This window comes from Geospiza fortis, unplaced genomic scaffold (assembly GCF_000277835.1).
Source record: "Geospiza fortis unplaced genomic scaffold, GeoFor_1.0 scaffold206, whole genome shotgun sequence".
NCBI classification, from domain to species: domain Eukaryota; kingdom Metazoa; phylum Chordata; class Aves; order Passeriformes; family Thraupidae; genus Geospiza; species Geospiza fortis.
Window position 1 is genome coordinate 7,219,380 of NW_005054311.1, and position 19,484 is coordinate 7,238,863.

At 40.3% G+C, this 19,484-nt stretch overlaps 1 protein-coding gene across 1 annotated transcript in view; it reads right to left on the bottom strand.

The window, feature by feature from the left end:
• Positions 1 to 19,484, bottom strand: part of AHRR (aryl-hydrocarbon receptor repressor) — a 62,721-nt gene that overhangs the window by 19,010 nt on the left and 24,227 nt on the right. The window contains exon 3 of the mRNA XM_005419336.3: positions 7,105 to 7,205. Within this exon, the coding sequence (XP_005419393.1) occupies positions 7,105 to 7,205 (101 nt within the window). The remainder of the gene's footprint in view (positions 1 to 7,104; positions 7,206 to 19,484) is intronic.

A 19,484-nucleotide genomic window follows, 5' to 3' on the forward strand; every position in this document is an offset into this window, starting at 1 on the left:
TGAATCCTTCCCCAAGTCTCTTCTGCAAGCCCCTGCTTTGGTTTGAGCATTTAAGTTTTATTAACTAAGGCAGAAAAAAAAGTGAAAGTGGGATGTATTCGATATTTCTAGTAAAACAGAGTTTTTTCCAAAACCTCCATGACAAAATCACCACAAATTTGCAAAAGCTCTCAAGACTGAACACAGTCTGGCCTAGACCTGCTTTCTTGCTCATCACTTCATCTTATTGAGAAGATGGCAAGCCTGCAGCTCATGAGCTTTTCTGAATTGAGAATGAGGAATATACTGAAAGCAAGTGTCATCTGTGAATACAGTTTAGGCTGCTCATTTATAATTTCACTTCAACCAGTTGAAGACAAGTTAAACAATGTAGGATTGCAATTATTTAAAGTGTACGTGTGTGTCTTCTATGTCCTCTATGTTTTCAGGGGTTTTTTTGCAATATACGACTATGCCATCTTCGAAAAGGCTTCCTGAAAAGCAAATGGAGAAATTGATATGAAACGAACAGTGTGTTATGAATGCCTTTGTTGCCTGAATGCAAGTCAGTTCTAGTAGCAGATCAAGTCCTGGTGCATCTGTACCATGCAGGGCTCAGACACAGATACCAAACCTATTGACTGGTGGAAATAGTTGTCAAGGATTGGCTCTGAAGTCAGTGAGAGGAAAAAAAACTCAGAGAGCTGAAATGGGAGAATATGTTTTGTTGAGGAGGAAGTTATGTGGCCACTGGACTGTGTCCAAGAGGCACCGAAATAGCCTGAGCAGAAACAGAGGAAGCGGCTGTGAAAAGTGAGCTCGGGTGGAGTTGGCTGTGATGAACAGTCTGGAGACAGCAACAGCAGCCTCAGATTCAGAGCTGCATCTGTGCCCAGGGCTTATTGACTCTTCACCTTAAAGCTATGGATGGACAGCTGCTCTGCTCACTGGTACAGTTTCTCAGCCAGCCCTCCTCATATGACAGCAGGTTTGCCTGTCTCCTGACAAATGGAGACACTTTTCCTGATGCCAGCACCAGCCAGAGGATGATAACTGTCTCTCCTCACCACACACCTGCGCTGACTGCCCGCTCCTCCTGCTCTGCCATACTGAACATAGGCTGCCTGTCCTGATTTTCCAACCCACTCCCAGCTTGCTCCCTCTCAATTGTGATCCGTAATTTTGTGTTGGAGAAGATAAATACTAACTCTGATCAGCCCAACATGTCACAAAATCTGAAAAGAAGCACTTACTGGCATTTTCCCATTTGCAAAAAGGCTCCACAACAAGCCTCTACAGAAGTACCTATTATTCCTCTTCAAATCCCTCCATAAATCTCTTGCAAAAGTCCGGGCAAAAGTCAAGCTTCTCAGACATTATGTGTGTTGTGGTAACCATTTTGTTCATTATTTCCACACAATTTTGCCCATCAAAATCCATCTTCTATCGCTTTTCTCTTAGTTAGGCTGAAAATCTGAAGGGAGGGGATAACATGATTTTGTTTTTCTCTGTCCCCCTGTCAAGTCGGATGGTGCCACCTCCTGTATTTCAGAAACCTCAGCACTGTGGCAGCATCATGATTGTTGCACTCATAACAGTAGCACTAAGGACTGGAGGAGAGAGCAAATGGAATTTAGCAGTCATAGCTTTTCTATCCAGATTTGTTAGAGAAGAAGAAAAATAAAGAAGAAAGGAATAAGCGAGAACATTAGTTATTTGTCTAAAGGGCAAGAGAAAGGATGTTTTTTGCACAGAGCTGTGGCCATGCCAAATTTCAAGTCTGGATTTTAGAAATATGCCTATTTGAAAAGAAAGAAAGAAAAGGGACCAGGGCCTCTGAAGTGTTCCTTTGTGTTTTGCCTATGCCTGGCAAGAAGAAAGTGAATGTACGCATGTGATACAACAGCGCTCCTAATCCCATTTATGGTTTCTTTTAATGGATAAATTCCCTGTAAGTCATCCCAAGTGACTAACGTCAGCTTAAATCATGTCATCTAAATTACTGGGAGAAGGTTCATGTTTGAAAACAAAGGAAAGCAAAAGCGTTGTTTGGGTAACTTTAAAAAGTTGTATTAACTGGAAAAAAAATTTCCTATTTTGATGGTCCAGTTTTAAACAAGTTAGATTAAGAAAATGAAGCACTGTATCAACATCTATCAGGATTTAGTTCAGAAGGACTGTGCTGAGAGAGTGTCAGCACTATGGGAAGCTGAAGAGGGATTCCAGACCAGCTTTTGATTCCTGAAATTTGTGCCATGGTCATAGAACCATATAATCTCCATGCACTTTGTTGGACTTACAATTTGCCTTTTCAAGTTAAAATTTTAAAATAACAGGAAGAGTAAAAATCTCTTGCTCTCAGACTGAAATTCAAACCGGAGTATCTTTTCAAGAGCCCAGCTTTATCAAGAACTGATTACATAAATCAGTTTGGAAGGAGGAAGTGGAATTACACTAACAAGTTTAAAAAAATGACAGGAAACCAAGTGGGAAAGGGTTTCCTATGTTATTTCCTTATGCAGAGCGAAGAACAGCACCAATAGGATGTTTTCTAATGTATCATTTTCCAACTCCCTCGGAATGAAACTTGAACTCTAGTTCAAGCTGTTAGTAGAGGCCACTGGGAGATGCATTTCAGTGCCAAAATTTGCACATTCACCTCTCCAAAGTAACTCCCAGAAAGATTATTATTTGCATCCATTTCCAAGGTAGCAACATAATGTTAAATAATAAGCTTTCAATTTACATTGTGTCAAATCCTAATTCATTTGCTTGCATGAAAAGTTTGACTTTCATTGGTTTTGATTAAGAAGACCTGGGGTCTATTGGATATTAAAGCTGTCAAAAAATTACCTCATTGACTTTGGTGGGAGCTACCAAGTTAGAACCAGAATTTCCAAACCTGTGATATGGAATTAATAAATAATCTATAAAGGACTTGTTTGAGTGAAAAAGGGGCTGTTCTGTGTGCTACAGGATCTACACTTGATTGTGCTGTAGCTTTGCACCAGCAGCTAATACCAAGCACAAATGCTGCTGGTTCAGAAGCTAAATAACTTGAAGTGCCTCACTAGTTTTCTACTTACAACTAAAATCAACAAAATTTTTCTGCATGCTTTGGTAGAACAAAACATGGAAGCTCAGGTTGAACAACCCAACTTTATATGTTTAAGTAGCTAACGTAATGAAGCCAGGATTATTAAAATCAGTGGAGAATTATAGTGGTTGCACCACCAAAAGTAGCTTTCATGGTTTTGAAGGTGTTAGTAATTGATTTATTTTTTAAGTAAAGGATCATATGGGTGTGATTTTAAGATATTTAAGATGCCAGGCACATCAAAGTGTCTGTCAAAAAATTTAAATAAGTAGTAAGCTTCTCCAGATCCCTCTGCAGAGCCTTCCTGCCCTCAAACAGGCCAACACTCCCATCCAACTTTGTGTCTTACTGACTGAGTATGGGTGCCTTTGATCCCCTTATCTAGGTCCTTGATAAAGGTATTAAATGGAATGTACAGTGTCACTGAATAAGAAGTATCAGGACAGTCTTATGACTGGCATCTTCAATGCAGCCATAAATAAAAACATGAGACAAAACCACAGGAATGTGATTCTTGTGCTCTAAAGCTTGAAGAGAAGAAGACTCATGGAAATCTGACCCTGAACTGTACAAAAGTGTGGCTTGGAGCATCCTGAAAAGCAACATGGATCTTCTCTGAAAGAGTCTGAACTGCCAGTAAGCATAGAAATGACAAAAAAAGCCATGTCTGGCCTTTATCAATATTCTTCAGTGAGAAGAGAGCGTGATAGAACCAGGCAGCCTTACTCCACTAGCATCTGTTCAGGAGCTGCCTGCATTGTCCATATTTCTTTATATTTATTGTGACGTTTTGGTTATAAAACACTATTTTCACACCTGAAAAGAATTATGTCCAATATATCTGGGAACAGAGATGCCATAAACCCTATGTTTCAGCCTGCAAGAGCATAATAGAAGACCAACAAACATAACAAAAAAGAGAAGTCCATGAAGGGACATCCTTAGCAGCAAGGGTTGGGACAGAAATTTGAACATCAATTATTTGTCCAGAAAAGCAGAAAAACTGCCGGAGCAACTATGAAGTGGTCAATAAAACCCAAGTGACAATTTTAGCAGGGTGCTGCTTGGAGCCCGAGTGCTGGTTACCCAAGGAGCAGTGTTGGAGATGATGACGGGGTGATGCCTGATTACATGTCATTAAGAAAGCAAGTCCATATAGAGCCTCCCCCTTCACAGCAGGCATTTAATTCTTCCAGGGATCAGTGAATAGTGCAACACATGACAGTTACACAGCCATTTGGGATGGGCAATTACCTCCACCATAGTGCAGACTCTGAGTCTGGACTTAAGATTACAAGCACAGCATAGCTGGGGGGAAGAGTAGGAGGTGGCTAACAGCCATGAGATGAATCCTGCAATCAAGGCTATTGCCTAGATACCCACCAGTGATTCATTATTTTTCCAAGTCACCATTTTATTGTGTTTCTCCACCCCATCACCCCATAAACTCTATCTGGATTTGTTGACTGCCAATACAACTTATTTTCCCCTTTTTCTGGTTATGGGTTTGGCCCAGTGTTCCTAAAGTATTCACTAACAGGCTTCAGAAACTGAATGTGCCCCTTTTCTGCCAGAAGGCTTGGGGCACAGGGGTTGCAAAACCACCTGTCTTGGAAAATATTTTGAAAGTACAACGTTAAAAATTATTACTGCAGTCAAACTGTTGGAATGTGAAAGCTCAAAGGACAGTAAAGATTGCAAGAATGGGACATATTAAAAAACCCCCTTAGTAAAATTAGACTTTGGTTCTTAGAGACTTGTCTATCTTCCCTTGAAAGGGAAACAAAGATGGCAAGCAAAGCCTCTAATCCAGAAGAAATTATCTTAAAGCACCAAAAGAAATTATTTGTTTAGATACCTGCTGTGCCCCACTAAAAAGTCTTTGATAAACTGGTATCATTGTTTATTCCGTTATTGCTGATGAAAGCTATTTGATTATAGCTGTAAAAAATCTCCATAAAATCTTAAATAAAAAGCACATGTTGTAGCAGAAGCCTTTAGAAATAAAAAACATTTTAAACATATTTTGAAGACAGCCTAATTCCATTGTTTTGTTTCAAGCTGAAAGGGGAAATGCTGCATTGTTCCAAGACTCAAGAGTCCCAGATACACTATTTACCAGCAATTAGGTTCTTGTTATCCCATATTTCTCTCCATACATAATGCAGGGTAACTATACCCACCAGGAAAAAAATAAAAGCAATTATTCTTGATTTTCCATTAACATTGCACTCAGGAACAGCATTATTCACGCATATTTTGGTGATTCCGATTATTCTGGTTTGTATTATATAAAGCAGAGGTTGCACAGTGCAAGGTGTTATCATGACACGGAAAGTGGTTTTCAACAGCTGAAAAAGATCTTTTGGGAGCAAATAAAGTGGTCAGATTCACAAGTCAATATACAAAGAACAGCAACCACGGTTTGCGTCCTCTTGGAAGGAATCAGAAATGTGATATTTAGTTAAAACCCCACAGTTCTTAATAACCAACATGGTGAATTTGGTTGAACAACATAAAAACCCACTTTTCTTCATGTGCCATAACCACTGAATGAGGTTCCGAGCCAAACTCAGTCCTCAGAGAACATTCCCGACAAGCCCTAAGGAAAACTCACCCTCTTATTCTAGGTCAGACGTGCCCATAAATGAAGCCTGGCAAGTACCTTCAAATTAACATGCACTTAATCATCCAGTTAATGATCCACTTTAAGTATGATCCAGGATAAAATATCTCCCCTGCATTCAGAGGCATTGTGACTCTGCATACCATAAATAAGCAGAGCATATTTAGCAATAGCAGTCTCTCGTAACCTGCCCCCAATTGTGTGCCAGTGTTCTCTCCATGTGCTCACAGCAGTCAGTCTACTGTTTGAGGATGCTGAGTGATTCTAACTTGTGGGCTTGTCATGTACACACAACAAAACTTAGACTAAATATAGGAGACCCTTGTTAAAATTTATATACTCACCATATTCATCATTTATTGTACACGCCATATTCCCTATTCATTGAGAATGGAAACGGCTGCAAAATGACACCTGACAGCCAAACTTCTTATTTTGGCAGCAGCAGTAACTAATCAGATGCCTCTGTGTTACTTGCTTTGAAATCCAAAATTAAAGTTTTCTGAAATACTTAGAGGAAGGAAAGCAGTGCCAGCTTCCATTCCATAGACTTGAGTAACTTATGGTATTTGATTTCATAGTAAAATGTGTTTTAATTTAATAGTATTCAGCAATTATTTGCTGGAGGCTATTATTTAATTTACATATACATGCATCTCAGGGCTGTCATTAAAACACAGTTTTTATACCATGAATATTATCCTATCCAGAACAACTGTAATATTAATCACAACATATGTAATCTTAATCACATAGGAATTTCCAAGGACCTCAGTGTATAAAAGGCATTATTACATCATGTGTTTGAAATGCAGATGTATCTGGGACGGACTGCTGGGCTCTGGCTGGTTCAGTAGTTCACAGCAGCATTAATTCTTCCTTAAAATTAATGGATCCAATTCTCAGTAACAGCATGGCCCCTTTATGCTGCTCTGCCAACATAAAGTCAGCCTAAAGAGGATAAAAATGCATATAAAGGATAACTTTTGCTGACACGGTGTGTGTGCAGAACACAGAGCTGAGGAAGTAGGATAAACTAAAATATCCTAGAATATTCTCAGTTCAGATGAGAAACCAGGAAAGCTCATGTTGACATCCTCAAAATATGGGCCAAGTAAAATAAACCTAAAAGTGAAAAAGAACTGTGAACTGTCCTGCTGGGGTTCACTGGTAATTTCAAGGATGCAAGCAAGAGTGCAAAGTGTAATTTCTGAAATAGACACTGACTGTGACTGTCATGACTGCCAGTCTTGCTTTTGCAAGAAATGTTCACGAGTATGGCCCTTGAAAGAGTCTCACCAAGACAGACTGTTTGTTCAAAGCTGCCACAAATCATCAGCCCAAATATATCATCAAACTGAATAAATTACATCCAGGAAAAACCCAGCATTATTTCACTCACTTCTAGTAGAAGTCCACCTTCTTGTACAGCAGTCTTGTTAGAGATATTGTCTTCTTTTATCGTTTGGCCAACTTGCTTCTTAAAGTGCTTTTCTTGAATGGCTGTTGGAAAGAGTTATCATCGATTTAGAAATCATAACGATTAGGGTCACGACTAAAATTGTTGTTTAGGCATTTAACATGCATTGAATTTAATTGGTGATTACTGTCTTTGTGGTCTGGATCTTGGTTACTGACAACTTTCTTTTCTTTTTTTTTTCCTCCTTGTGCTGGAGATAGATACATATTTTGCAGTCCAGATGTTTTTTATATGAAATATCTATGACATTTTTTATTGAACATATTTTTTCCATTAGTCTACTCTACATAAAGCAACAACCAAAACCCACAGGAAAGAAACAAAAGAATGTTAGCAAGTTGTTTTGTTTATAAAAATATGTATTATGACAATACAGAGAAACATCTATATAGATCAGAAGAAAAGGGAGTGAATAAGTTTCTTATTTTCAGTGATGATCTCCTTGACATCGGATTATTTTTGGTCTCACTTTACCCTGTTCATTTCTACAAGCTTCAACCTAACTGTAAGATTCAAGGGAATGTTCCTAAACTGTTTCATTTTTACACAGAGTTTTAAAGTTTCTTTTTAGCATGTCACTTACTCCATGAAATTAATGAATATTTCTCATTATCAATTAAAATTTCATATATTTTTCTAATAATAGGGGAAAAAGCTTTTATCTGGTTAAGCTTTCATGGGAAACTCAACTGGTGAGTGCTCTTCCTCCACATTGCTTGATCTCAAATGTCTTTGAATGCTCAGATTCTTCCTACCAATGTACTGTGCAGCAAAATCACTGCAAAATATGATCCCATTTCTGGGGAAAATTAAAGAATTTCTGAGAAGGCTGGCATTACATGATTTTTGGGCTTCAGCCTCATTTAGGGAGTACAACTGGAACCTGCCTTTATCACTTGGTCAGTAAAAATTAAGTCAGCTTCACTCATACTTCCAGAGAAGGGTCATACAGAGATCCTGGTAGCAAACAGAGATCCAGTTTTCTGGTTTTTCTCCTTTTCATGGAGAGAATGGGAGAGGAGAGCATCCCAGTGGTATTATCTGGGACGTTTGATACACATTTTCCCTTCCCCACTCAAAGGGGAGTGGGGACAGCCAAGGCCAGAAATTATTAATAAAACAAAACACCCCTCTGAAAAAAAAAGCCAAACCCACACAAAAAAAAAACCTGAAAAACCCCAACAACAACCCAACCAATCAAAAATAAAACCTCCCCACCAAAAGAGGGTTTAGATGGCAGAAATAGTTTGTACCAAACCAGAATAAGGAGAGAAACAGCAAGCCTCTAAAGGTCCTGAGCCCGTGCAAGAGTTCCTTATCAATTTAACAGCCTGGAAAGGGACTGGTGCAGGATACATCAGCATTTTACAAAAGACAATGGCAACTCAGAACCACACCAACTGAATATTTGTGATAGTTTTTAGCTTACATTGTAAATATTTGCTGCAAGTGATAATGTCAGTCATTAGCCCAAAGCAATTATCTCAAATGTATAATTAGATGTAATAAATCCCTCCCCTGGGCATGGGAAAGCACATCAGGAAAATCCCAAGCTGCTTTAAACAGATCCCTACCCATATTTTCCAGCCAAAATAATTTTGGGAATTCAGACATGTAATCTAGGCTGCTGTGAGTAGAATATACAGATTCTTAAATCTGCATTTTCATTTTGGGGTGCTATTAAAGCTAATAGGAAATGGTTAGTTTGTCCCCCCGATCAGCTAGGCCTTCTGTTGGCCTCTCTATAAGAACAGACATAGAATCATAGGTTCATTTAGGTTGAAAAAGTCCCTTAAGATCATCAGGTCCAACCACTAACCCAGCACTGCCAACTCTGCCCCTAAACTGTCGCTAAGTGCCACATCCACACATCTTTTAAATACCTTGTCACAACAATTTTTAAAAGCCCAACCCCTATTCCAATGGCCACTTCCAGAGTTTCCCTCCTCAGAAAATATGTTTTTGTAATTACTGACATGGTGGTTTGTGGTCTTTGTTCAGGTTAAAGGACAGACAGGGAGGGGTGAGAGGAAAAGAAGGTTTATTTCTTTGATGCGCTCTTTTGGTGTTATGAAAATTCCATCCGTTTGAGCTTCATCATTAGTGGAAACTATTATTTTACCCAACTGAGCGGGCCAGAGCTCCCTGCCTGCATGTTAGCCTTCAGGCTCATACAAACACAGCAGCAGAAGCACAAGAGATGTTTGTTCTGCAACTCGTCTGGCTACTATAAATTCCATCTCCAAATGGAAAGCATTTTAATGTTATTTTGCCAGTTAGAGTTACCGATATGTTGGGCCACACACATGCGTTTCACAGCCTGCCCTTCTCAGTGGCCTGAGTGCAAGGAGACCCACTGCACCATCAAAGAAAGACAAATAAGACCATTGCTCCAAGAAGAGAATGCTCCTCAGACATGGGAACGTTTGCTCCTTGCACCCGAGGCAGCAGAGCCGTCACTCACTGCTCACTCTCCTTCTGCCTCCCCACGCTGGGAATACTTAATTAATCCACCCACAGCTGGGCTGATACTGCAGTGACACCTCAGAAGAGAGGTGCTGGTGATAGCCTGTCACCTGGAGAAAGCAGAACAAGACAGGCAGAAAATCACACAGGTCCTGAAAGAAATGAGGAGGAGGAGGAAATGCAAGATATGACAGGCAGATGAGGGAAACTTGCAAGATGTTATCTGACTAGGCAGAAAAGCAGGGAAGAGAAAACAGAAGAGTCTAACAATACCCCTGTCACCACCAAGAATCATGAGAGAGAACAGGACAGCAAGTTTTGGTTATGATGGGTGGCTTGATAGAAAAGACCCTGATGCCAAGACAGCTGTGATCAAGCTTAGACATCTCATAAAATGGTGTCCCTCTGGAGCAACAGCAAAGCCTATGATGAAAACAAATGAGAGCTTGAGAATGCAGGAGTACTGTCTCTGGTGGGCAGGGAGGAGCAAATTGTCTGAAAATAAAGCTGAAAAATAAAAACCAGCAAAGGATGACTCAGTGACCTGAGGGGTAAATGCGTGCTGCTGGAGTTCCCATGTATCAAGAGTGGAGCAAGAGCAAAGCGGATACTGCAGGCAGTCTAATGAATGCTGCTGGCTGTAAAAAAGAAATAATAATTTGAGAGTTTTAGCTTTATGGAGTTTTAGACTTTCTATGGGAGAGGCAACCCTTTGGATGGTCAGTGCAGAGCGCTCATCTACCAGGTTCAAAACCAGCAAACTCAGGAGATGGGAAGTGGTAACACGGAGACTGTTTTCTGAGCTCAATGTATCCAGCCTGCACTTCTAGAACATGAAACAAAACAGAAGATGGAGCTGTTCTGCCAAAGAAGATGAATGAGCATATTGATACCATAGAATGATAAATACCAGAGATGCATGTACCAGGGCTGACAGTTTTGCAAGGTCATGCGATCTGGTGTGCATGGTGCAATCCCATGCAACATTAAAAGCCAACAAGTCTGGAAATGCTGGGTCCTACAAAGGACAACACTATGGAAATATACAGGGCAAGGGGACAGGGGGTTAGGAAGAAGAGGAGGGAGAAAAAAAATGAAATAAAATGAAATAAAACGGCCTATGCAATTTCCTGGAAGACAGGTCCAAGATTTGAAGATATTTTTTCAATTTCTAATCTGAAAGCAGTGAAAGGAGTGGAAACCAAAAAAATAATGTAGAGTTAGAATTGACAGTAAATTAATGGAGAAAAGTCCACAGAGGAGACTATAAAATGGGATGAATGAATGCAGGATGGTCTCAGATAGCGCTGTTGAGCCTTTCACAGCTGCACTGTCTCTGCCCAGAACAATGTAAAAACCTAAGACCTCTTTCAAGCCTCCAGTTCTGCTATGAGCATTGCTATCTGCATTTGCAAACACCTTGGCTTGAAAGCCAAATCTGGAATATTGTAAAGAAAAGCTGCCTAACACAGTCTATAGAAGCATTATGAAACCAGCCATTCCCTTTGCCCCAGAAATAACAGAACATTTATTCATTGCAGGATACTCTTTAGTTCAAAGGGATGGAGATTTCAGGAGTCTCACAAAACCATTTTTAAACCCACGGGATTACATTCTCTGGAGTGTTTCTGTACCTCATCCTGCTCAAGCACAGCCTTCATTTTTCAGAAAATAATTAGCAAATGTAGCTGCTGAGCTGGGCTGTGTAACAGGCTGACATGGGGCCAAACTGTACCCCAGCTGCCCCAGGTGCTTGCATCAAGCAACAGCACAGGCAAGAAATGAGCAGTGAAGGGATACTGCTCCTGAACTGAACACCCTGTCTGGGTTCATTTTGGGTGTAGGAAGGGAACCACACACTCTTCCTCAGATTCAGGCTACTGAATCCATTTCAGTCCCTCCTGCAAGGGACTACCAGTTCTTTCCAATGATGCCCAGGGGATAAACTGTTTCTTAAAAGAGGTGGATGAAAATGCCTGAATCCAGAGTGCAAATTCAGAGACACTGCTTTGAGCATGCAAATCTTACGTTTGGTAACTGTTACTCAAAAGGAAATGAGAGCAGGGTCTCTCTTCCTGCATCTTCTAGCTGCAGGAAGAATCAGCTATGCGTGTTACTCTGAATACTGAGAAAACAAAACAAATTGACTAGGAAACACTCAGTATGAGCAATTCTGCTTAACAAACTTAAAGCCATGAACTGAAATGATCTGTTTCCTCTGGCTGTGTTACAGAGAACACCGAGTGACAATTAGGATGGGGGTCATTAGATGAACACTGAAATTAAAAAATACACAGCATAAGGAACTGATGTTATATATTGCCAAACAAGATGGAAAGGACGTTTGCATAACACACAGGTAGTACAGATGCTTTGGGAAAGAAATCAGAAAACAGAATCAAAAGCTGAATAAAAGCTGTATGGTGCTTGGTCCTGTTGCGGAGGCTACCAGAACGCCAGATGAAATTACACTAGCAGTAATGCAGAGTTTTTCTTCCCAACTTAGCGGTTTTCCCAGTCTGCTTCTTCTTAAGGGATGCTTTGAAATCTGACTTCCCTTTGAAGTTTCTCGAGTACAGTGTGACATTTATTTAAGGTACAAACCGAACCCTTTTGCTTTCCAGATCCCATCCGCTCTTTCCTGCAGAACCACTGTTCCCCTTTCCCAGCGAGCCTCATCCATTCTCCCCCGTGCGAGAGGGGCATCAAAGCGATGCCACCGGCGGGCTGCCCTCCTCTCCCCGGGGCTGGCGGGGCCAGCTCGCCCCCCTGAGCCCCCGGCCCGTGTCCCGGCGCGTCCGGAGAGCCCTTTTGAAGGCAGGCGAGGGGGAGGAGAGGTCCCCGCTGCGGAGGAGGCAGAGTGCTGAGTAACCCCGGCCCCGCTGTCACGCAAGGCTCGCCGCCCGTCAATCTCCCGGCGGCTCTGACAGGGCCCTGGCCGCCGTTCAAACCCTTGCGTGCGAGCAGACGAGCCGCATTACCCTATGAAGTATTTCATAATAACAACAGCTGTTAAATATTGATGACTCCTGGCAAGCGCTGAATGCTTTTCGAGAAGGTTAAGCCTTGGTGTAATGGAACCTAATTCCTCATTATATACTGTATCAGATATCTGGAAGTTGCCTAAAAAAAGCAAAGGAGCTTAGAGTAAAGGATCAGAAGAATAACTCTCGTGCAGCAGGGAGAAGGGAGAGAGCCCGCTGTGCGAAGGGTGAGGAGCGTTTCCCCAGAGTCAAATCCCTTCACAAACAGTAAAACGCTCTGCTGGAGCGAACAGCAGTACGGTCCGTTTCACTATATTCCACTGGAGGGTTTTGTGTTTTTAGAAATTATTGCAGATCAGATAAGCTTTCTAAAACAGTGATCCAGCTGCCAGTGCTGACTGTGCATGTGTAAAAGTACACGTGGAAATTATTTCTACAGAAAAGAGGGGGAAAGCTCGCATTCCTCCAAACGTCAGATCTGAGAGATCTGGCTCATTAGAAAATTTAGTGGTGATCTGACAATATACTGAGGATGAAATCTCAGACAGGGTTTCCAGCAAGCAAGAAAGGGAGAAGGACTTGCCTTGGGAAAGACCTGGCGTGCTTCCTCCAATTCCCAGAAAAAAATCCACCATCTTCTTCACTCTGCCCTCTAAAACCCATCAGTCTTATCGTTTCCCCCTTGATCTAACAGTCAAGCAAGTTTGTCTCAGGAACAGAATCAGTTTGGCATTGTAATTCATGATCAATGGAGTCCTTGGGATGGACCTGGTTCTATGCCAGGGCAGGCAGTACTGAGTAGTCCAGCAAAAAGGCAGCATCAGAATCCAGGTGCAGGTGAAAGAAGAAACACAAACTGAGGACTTCTTACAGAGGAGACTGAGTCAGGGTATTTTTTTTCTTGCATGTGAAAAAGAGGCCTGTGTGCCTTTGGGAAATGGAGTTTACATGCAGCAAGCTGAGAAGCTGAAAAGAGTTGCTTGCAAATGTTCAGTTGTGCTGCAGTGTAAGGAGTTCTGCGAAGCTTTAGGAAAGTGGTTCCCCTGTGGGGAATCCAGGTCTATTAACTGAGTCAGAATAGGGAATCACAAAAACGTAGGAAGTTGTAGGTTGGAAGGGACCTTTGAAGGTCATCTGGTCTAACTCACCCTGATCAGAACAGAGCTAACTTCATAGACAGGTTCCTCAGAGTTTTTGAGTAGTCCCAATAATGTACATTTCTCATTCCCTCCAGGAAAACTTTCATTATGTAATTAAAAACAGGATTAATTTTGTAAGATAAGGAGTTCCTTAATGTTTTAGATGAATGAGCATTAGGGTAGATTCTGGATGGACATATCCTGTTCCCACAATTCTTCATTTGCAAATGTGTAGAATAATTTAAGAAATGCTGAGAATGGTAAAGTGGCTTTTATAAATATGGAGAATAAGTCATTAACCCTTCTGTTTTTTGCTGGTTTATTCTATCTGTATCTCATAAGAAATCACATTTGTATGTCAAGTTTAAATGTCGCCTGGGACTGTAACTTCTCCCCTATCCCATAATTTCTGAGGGATCACAGATCCAGAGAAAAGCTCCACGTGAGACAAATTGTGTGCTAACTACACAAACAACAGACTCAAAAGAACTTGTCTAGAAAACACATTTCTTCTCTATAGCTTACTGTTGCAACCTTTCTCTCTTCATATGACTCAACAGATGATCTCCCCAGCAGACAGCCCCACATTGTGCCTTGGCAAAGGAGGTATTTTAGAGATCTGTTTGCATCACTGTGAGTAAATATTTGAGGTATCAGTTGGTCTGGTAGACTATATTGGCTACAAGACTGCTGAAGACATGCAGTCCTCTGAAATTATACCAGGATGTAAGACTCCAAGTAACAGTCTTCCTGTTTGTCTTCACAATTCCATTTTATTTTCTACTACATTAAATATGATGATTTGATCACGGAAACTTATTGGCTTATAGGTTCAGTCCTGGGGCCTTAATTTTATCTGTGTACTATTCCATTCTTTAATTAAGCTTTAATACATTAGCTTGTCTGAATATTTGCTTGCACACCCTTCTGAATAAACACATAAAAGATAAGTAAAAATGGGTTATTCTCTCAAGCCACAAAATGGATTGCAAGCCTGATTTATCAGCAACCTTGCGTAAGAAATCTGCAGACTATTTATTTCAGTTTCAAATCAGTACCCACATCGCCCACAAAAAATTAAGATGATTCCAACACTTCTTCCTTGTACCTTTAAGTTTTTAAATTACACGTCCATTAATCAGAATCCTGATATCCAGCATAAGTTTAGAGTAGGAAAAAAGATTAATTTCAGAGAACTATTCTGTATTTAGAAAGTCTGCTTAACATTGGTTAGTTCCAGAGGTAAGGACCTCAGAATGTACAATGAATGTAGTTTAATATTTTCATTCGTGACTTCACCAAACTGATCCACAATGAGCCTTAAGTGTATTGCAGTGTGTTCTGACCTGTTACCTCCTGATTGCTTGAGTGGAATCTCAGCAAATCTCACTGATCATCATATGATGATGAGGAAAAGCACATCAGGACACATTGATTCTAGGATCTATGGAGCACGTGACCTATCGAAAATGAAGAGTTTCCCCATTCTTCAAAATATTCTTCATAATGGCTTCTTGTCTGAATAGCTTTTCATCTTTTCCCTCGTCCAGATACATTTTAAAAAATGGGTTCTCTATATCCTCTGAATTCCTGGTGTTTTCTCCCTCTGTGGCCCAAGAATGTTGTCCTCGTTTGATATGGCTCATACTATTTCATTGTCATTAGACCATTTTTTCAGGATTGATTCTCCCAGCAAAAATAATACATCAGTGGACACTGATGTCCACAGCAGAGGCAGTTGCCCTTTGAGGAGAGGCTAAAATGGCTGTGGCTTTTACTGGGAAGGACTAGGGGAGACACAACAGAGGTTTACAAAATTATAAGGGCAGCGGATAAACTGAATGTGGAACTGCTGTTTGCCCAACCCCACAATATGAGGACTGTGAAGTGCCCTGTAACACCAGCACAGGAATGCTTTAAAGTAGATAAAAGACAGCAATTTTGAGGATGAGAATACCAGACTAGATGGACCACTGGTGTGACACAGTAGTGCATCTCTTATGTTGTTTTATTCTCACTGCAATGCCATGGCCTTGTCCACAAAATTTGTTGCAGACAGAAAATAAACAACAGATGCACAACAGCAGTGTCTGTGACGTGAAACAAAGTATATCACAGAAGTGACAATAAGAAAAATCAGAACCTTATGAGAAAGCCTGTATGTAACTAAATTTAAGCATATGATGAAAGAGCAGCTTGTGACTAATTATTGCATCCAAAACCAACAAAAAACATTCTCTAGTGATAAACAGCCTGTTGAAATAAACTTGAGTCTGAAATATTTTTCAGAAACATAAGTAATGAGACCAAAAACCATTTTTACTGAAAAGACAGCTAAGAGGGAAGTTATGTGTGTTCATAAGTAAGCAATTGAAGTCTACAGGAATCTTTCCCACTTTTGGAAAGGTGATTGTAAGCATTGCATTTTACAGAAGAAATGCAATGAAGTCTTGATAACAGATTTACTTTGAGAATACCAGAACATTTTTAGTCTCAATCAGCTACAGAAGATGTGCATCATTTTACCCCCTCCAATTTTGATCTGTAGTTTAGAACATTTAGTAATCAATCACTGAAGGAAAACTCAAATCAAAGATCAAGCATGAAAATAAATGCAACGAGAAAAATACATAAGAAAGCATCTTTCCCCCTTCTTATTAAATCAACCTGACAATGACTAAGTTATGTGAGATTTACATCATCTTTGCTACCCTTTTTGGATTTGATAACCTCTTTTCCAGGACTGTGATTCAGGCTGTCCCTGATCTTCCACTCCTCAATTTCTTGTGCTTTTGTAATTCTTGTTGCACCATTCTGCATGGAAAGACACAGACTAAATCCACACCTGCAGGTTCCAAGAATTTAAGTCAGTATCTCTTAGAAGAGAGTTGCAAGAGCCTGTGTCAATACATCAGTACATCATCCAAGAGACTGTTTAAAAATAGCCAATGCACACGATCTGGAGAGGATAAAGGAAACCTTTAAGATAAAATAAACACTGCATCTATTCACACTAAGACCTTAGTGCACAGGATGTGCATGTGTTACCCAGAAAACCAAATCTGGATCCAACAGTTTTAGAGTCAGGAACATTAGAAGAACAATTATTTAATATCTGATTTATATAGATGCCTTGCTGTGTCAAATATTAAAGGTAAAGACACATCCACTTTCCAATGTACTTAAAGAAGCAAGCATGGTTGACAGAGGGAATATGGGAATCTCCACCTTTAAATCAGCTGGATATCACAGCTCACTGCTGCACAACAACAGACAGACATAGAGACCCCACAGAACACGGCACTCTCTTTCTAAGGCAGAGCTGCTCTGCTTGGCCTTTTCTGCTGCCTGTGGAGGTTGCCACAATGGCATGGGCTGCATAAAGCCTTGGGAAGTTAAATGCACCCAATGTGCAGTGGGAAAAATATGCCTGAGAGGAGGTCCTTAAGCTTTGGATTTTCTAATTCTGGAAGTAAAAACACAGGCTGAGACAAGATAAGGGCAAGTGAAACATCAGGGACATTATCTGAAAGTTTTTTTTAAAATTATTTCAGAATCAATTTCCAGGGTAATTTTAAAATATTGACCTGTATTCCAGAACCTTTTGGAATGATGAAGAAAACCAGTAGCATGACAATCTTACCTAAAGCTTAAAATTAAGAACTATCTGACAACAGAACTGCCAGAAGCCTAAACTCATTATGTTACAACCCCTGGATCTCTTGAATGTCCTTTTATCCACATTAATATTTTAATGTATGCCTTCAAAAATTAGTCCTGCAAAGCTACCCAAACAGATGGATGTTGTTCCCAACTGGAATCCCTCGTAAGACAGGGGCCCTGCAGAGAAGACACTATGGTTTGTCCAAAAATATATTCCTTTGCAGAACAGGAACCTTCTGCAGAAATATAAAATGCATGCACACAATGTATTCAATTACTACAATAACCTTTATTTTTCACTTCCTCACAAAGGCTTTGCTTTGCCTTTCCTGACAGCCATGTTCCATACTCAGAGAAAGATCCCAAGCAGATGCCAAAGACCCTAAACAGACCAGTAGTGGGCTTACATTTTCTCTCCCTTTCAGCACCAGAGAAACTAAGTTTCTCAAAAGTGCCATTGTCCCTGAACAGCCAGAATTAGGACCTTCAAATTTTCTGAGCATAATAAAAAATTTGGTCTTTATAAAAGGCAGGAAAGGTGACATTTAAAGGCTCAAAGATTGTAAATTTTGTCCCTGCTTTGATTTGCTTTTCAATTTTTAAAACCAGAGAATACTTAGATATAGTGATAAAATTACAAGGCAGGCACAGAGTTCTTATCAGACTTGTCCCATTTGAAGATAAGGAAAACCAGTGTTCTGTATTTCAGAAACAAAGTCCTAGCTAATAAAATATAACCTTTTCTCCAGTTTCAACTCTTCTATATGTGTCATTGACTTGAACAGGCAAGTCTGACTCCTACAAAGGTGCCTGCTGCCTTGACTCATAGCAAGCTACCAAAGCAACGAGTGTTCCTTATGGGATAAGGACAGGAATCTTGTATCTCATTCATGAAACATATAGGATTATGCCTTCAATACAGCCAATTGCAGCTTTCAGTAATAGCCAATTGCAGTTTTCATTGAGTGATCAATGCCAGGTGAATAGTGTGTATAAGGAGAACTATGATACATAAATTACTTCTAGTGCTTCTTATTCTGTCTCAGGTCTCTGGATGAAAACCAATGATTTCTTACCTACCGATTCATCAGATCTGTTTTATACTCATCATGTGAAATAAGCATTCATTTCTATTGCATTTTCCCCAGTTACATACAGCATGATCTCCATTGGATATACACTGCGGCTTACTGCCAGAGTCAGTCCAAAAACCTTGACACAAGACTTACTAGCTCTACACTAAGGAAAATAAGAGTAGGTTTGAGGAAGAAAGTGAAAACTACAAATAGCAAAAAGCAAAGATGATCTTGCATGTTTCAAAAAATGTGAAATTTAACTGGAGGCAGTGTATACTCTAGAGTACACTTTGTTTTAAGCGCAAGAATTCTTCAGAGGAGTCATTACGCTGCATACAAAAAAGGAGCGCTTTTTCTCCTGCCGGGGCAGATTTGCAGGGAGGAGGCTCATTTCTGCATTGCTGGTCTGGCAGGCAGCAGAGCTCTATTCCTCTGATCAAGAGATCACTTTCATAACCACTTTTCTGAGGTCACAAATGAGTCTGCTGCAGTCACGCAACCCCTCGCCTACCAGAGCTTACTACAGTACAGGTTCACAGAAGCTCTTTAAAGAGGCAGCTCATCCTTTCAGCGCTCACAGATACAAGGCACACGTGTATTATCATATGGGATTCCCCCCAAATATGTCGTGGGACTGTGTTATTTCAGTTTGATCAGGGAAGAAACATATAGCTTCAACTTTTATATGGATGGAATGCTGTTGCCTGAGTAGAATTAAATAAAAGCTGAAGCTAAATAGCTCTACAGTTCTTTTAAATGATACTGGCACCTTTCGCAAATATTTAGTTAGCCTCTTCCTTTCTATTGTGTTAAAGGTCCATGTTTGTCAAACAGGTGCTACTGTGAATTATGCTAATTAAGATATTTAAAAGTCATGGTAAACAGTCAAACAAACATTAGATTCAATAAGCAACAAATACGATTGCCCTGAATTAAACATTGCCCTGCCACACTGTGAGAAACACAATGCTATG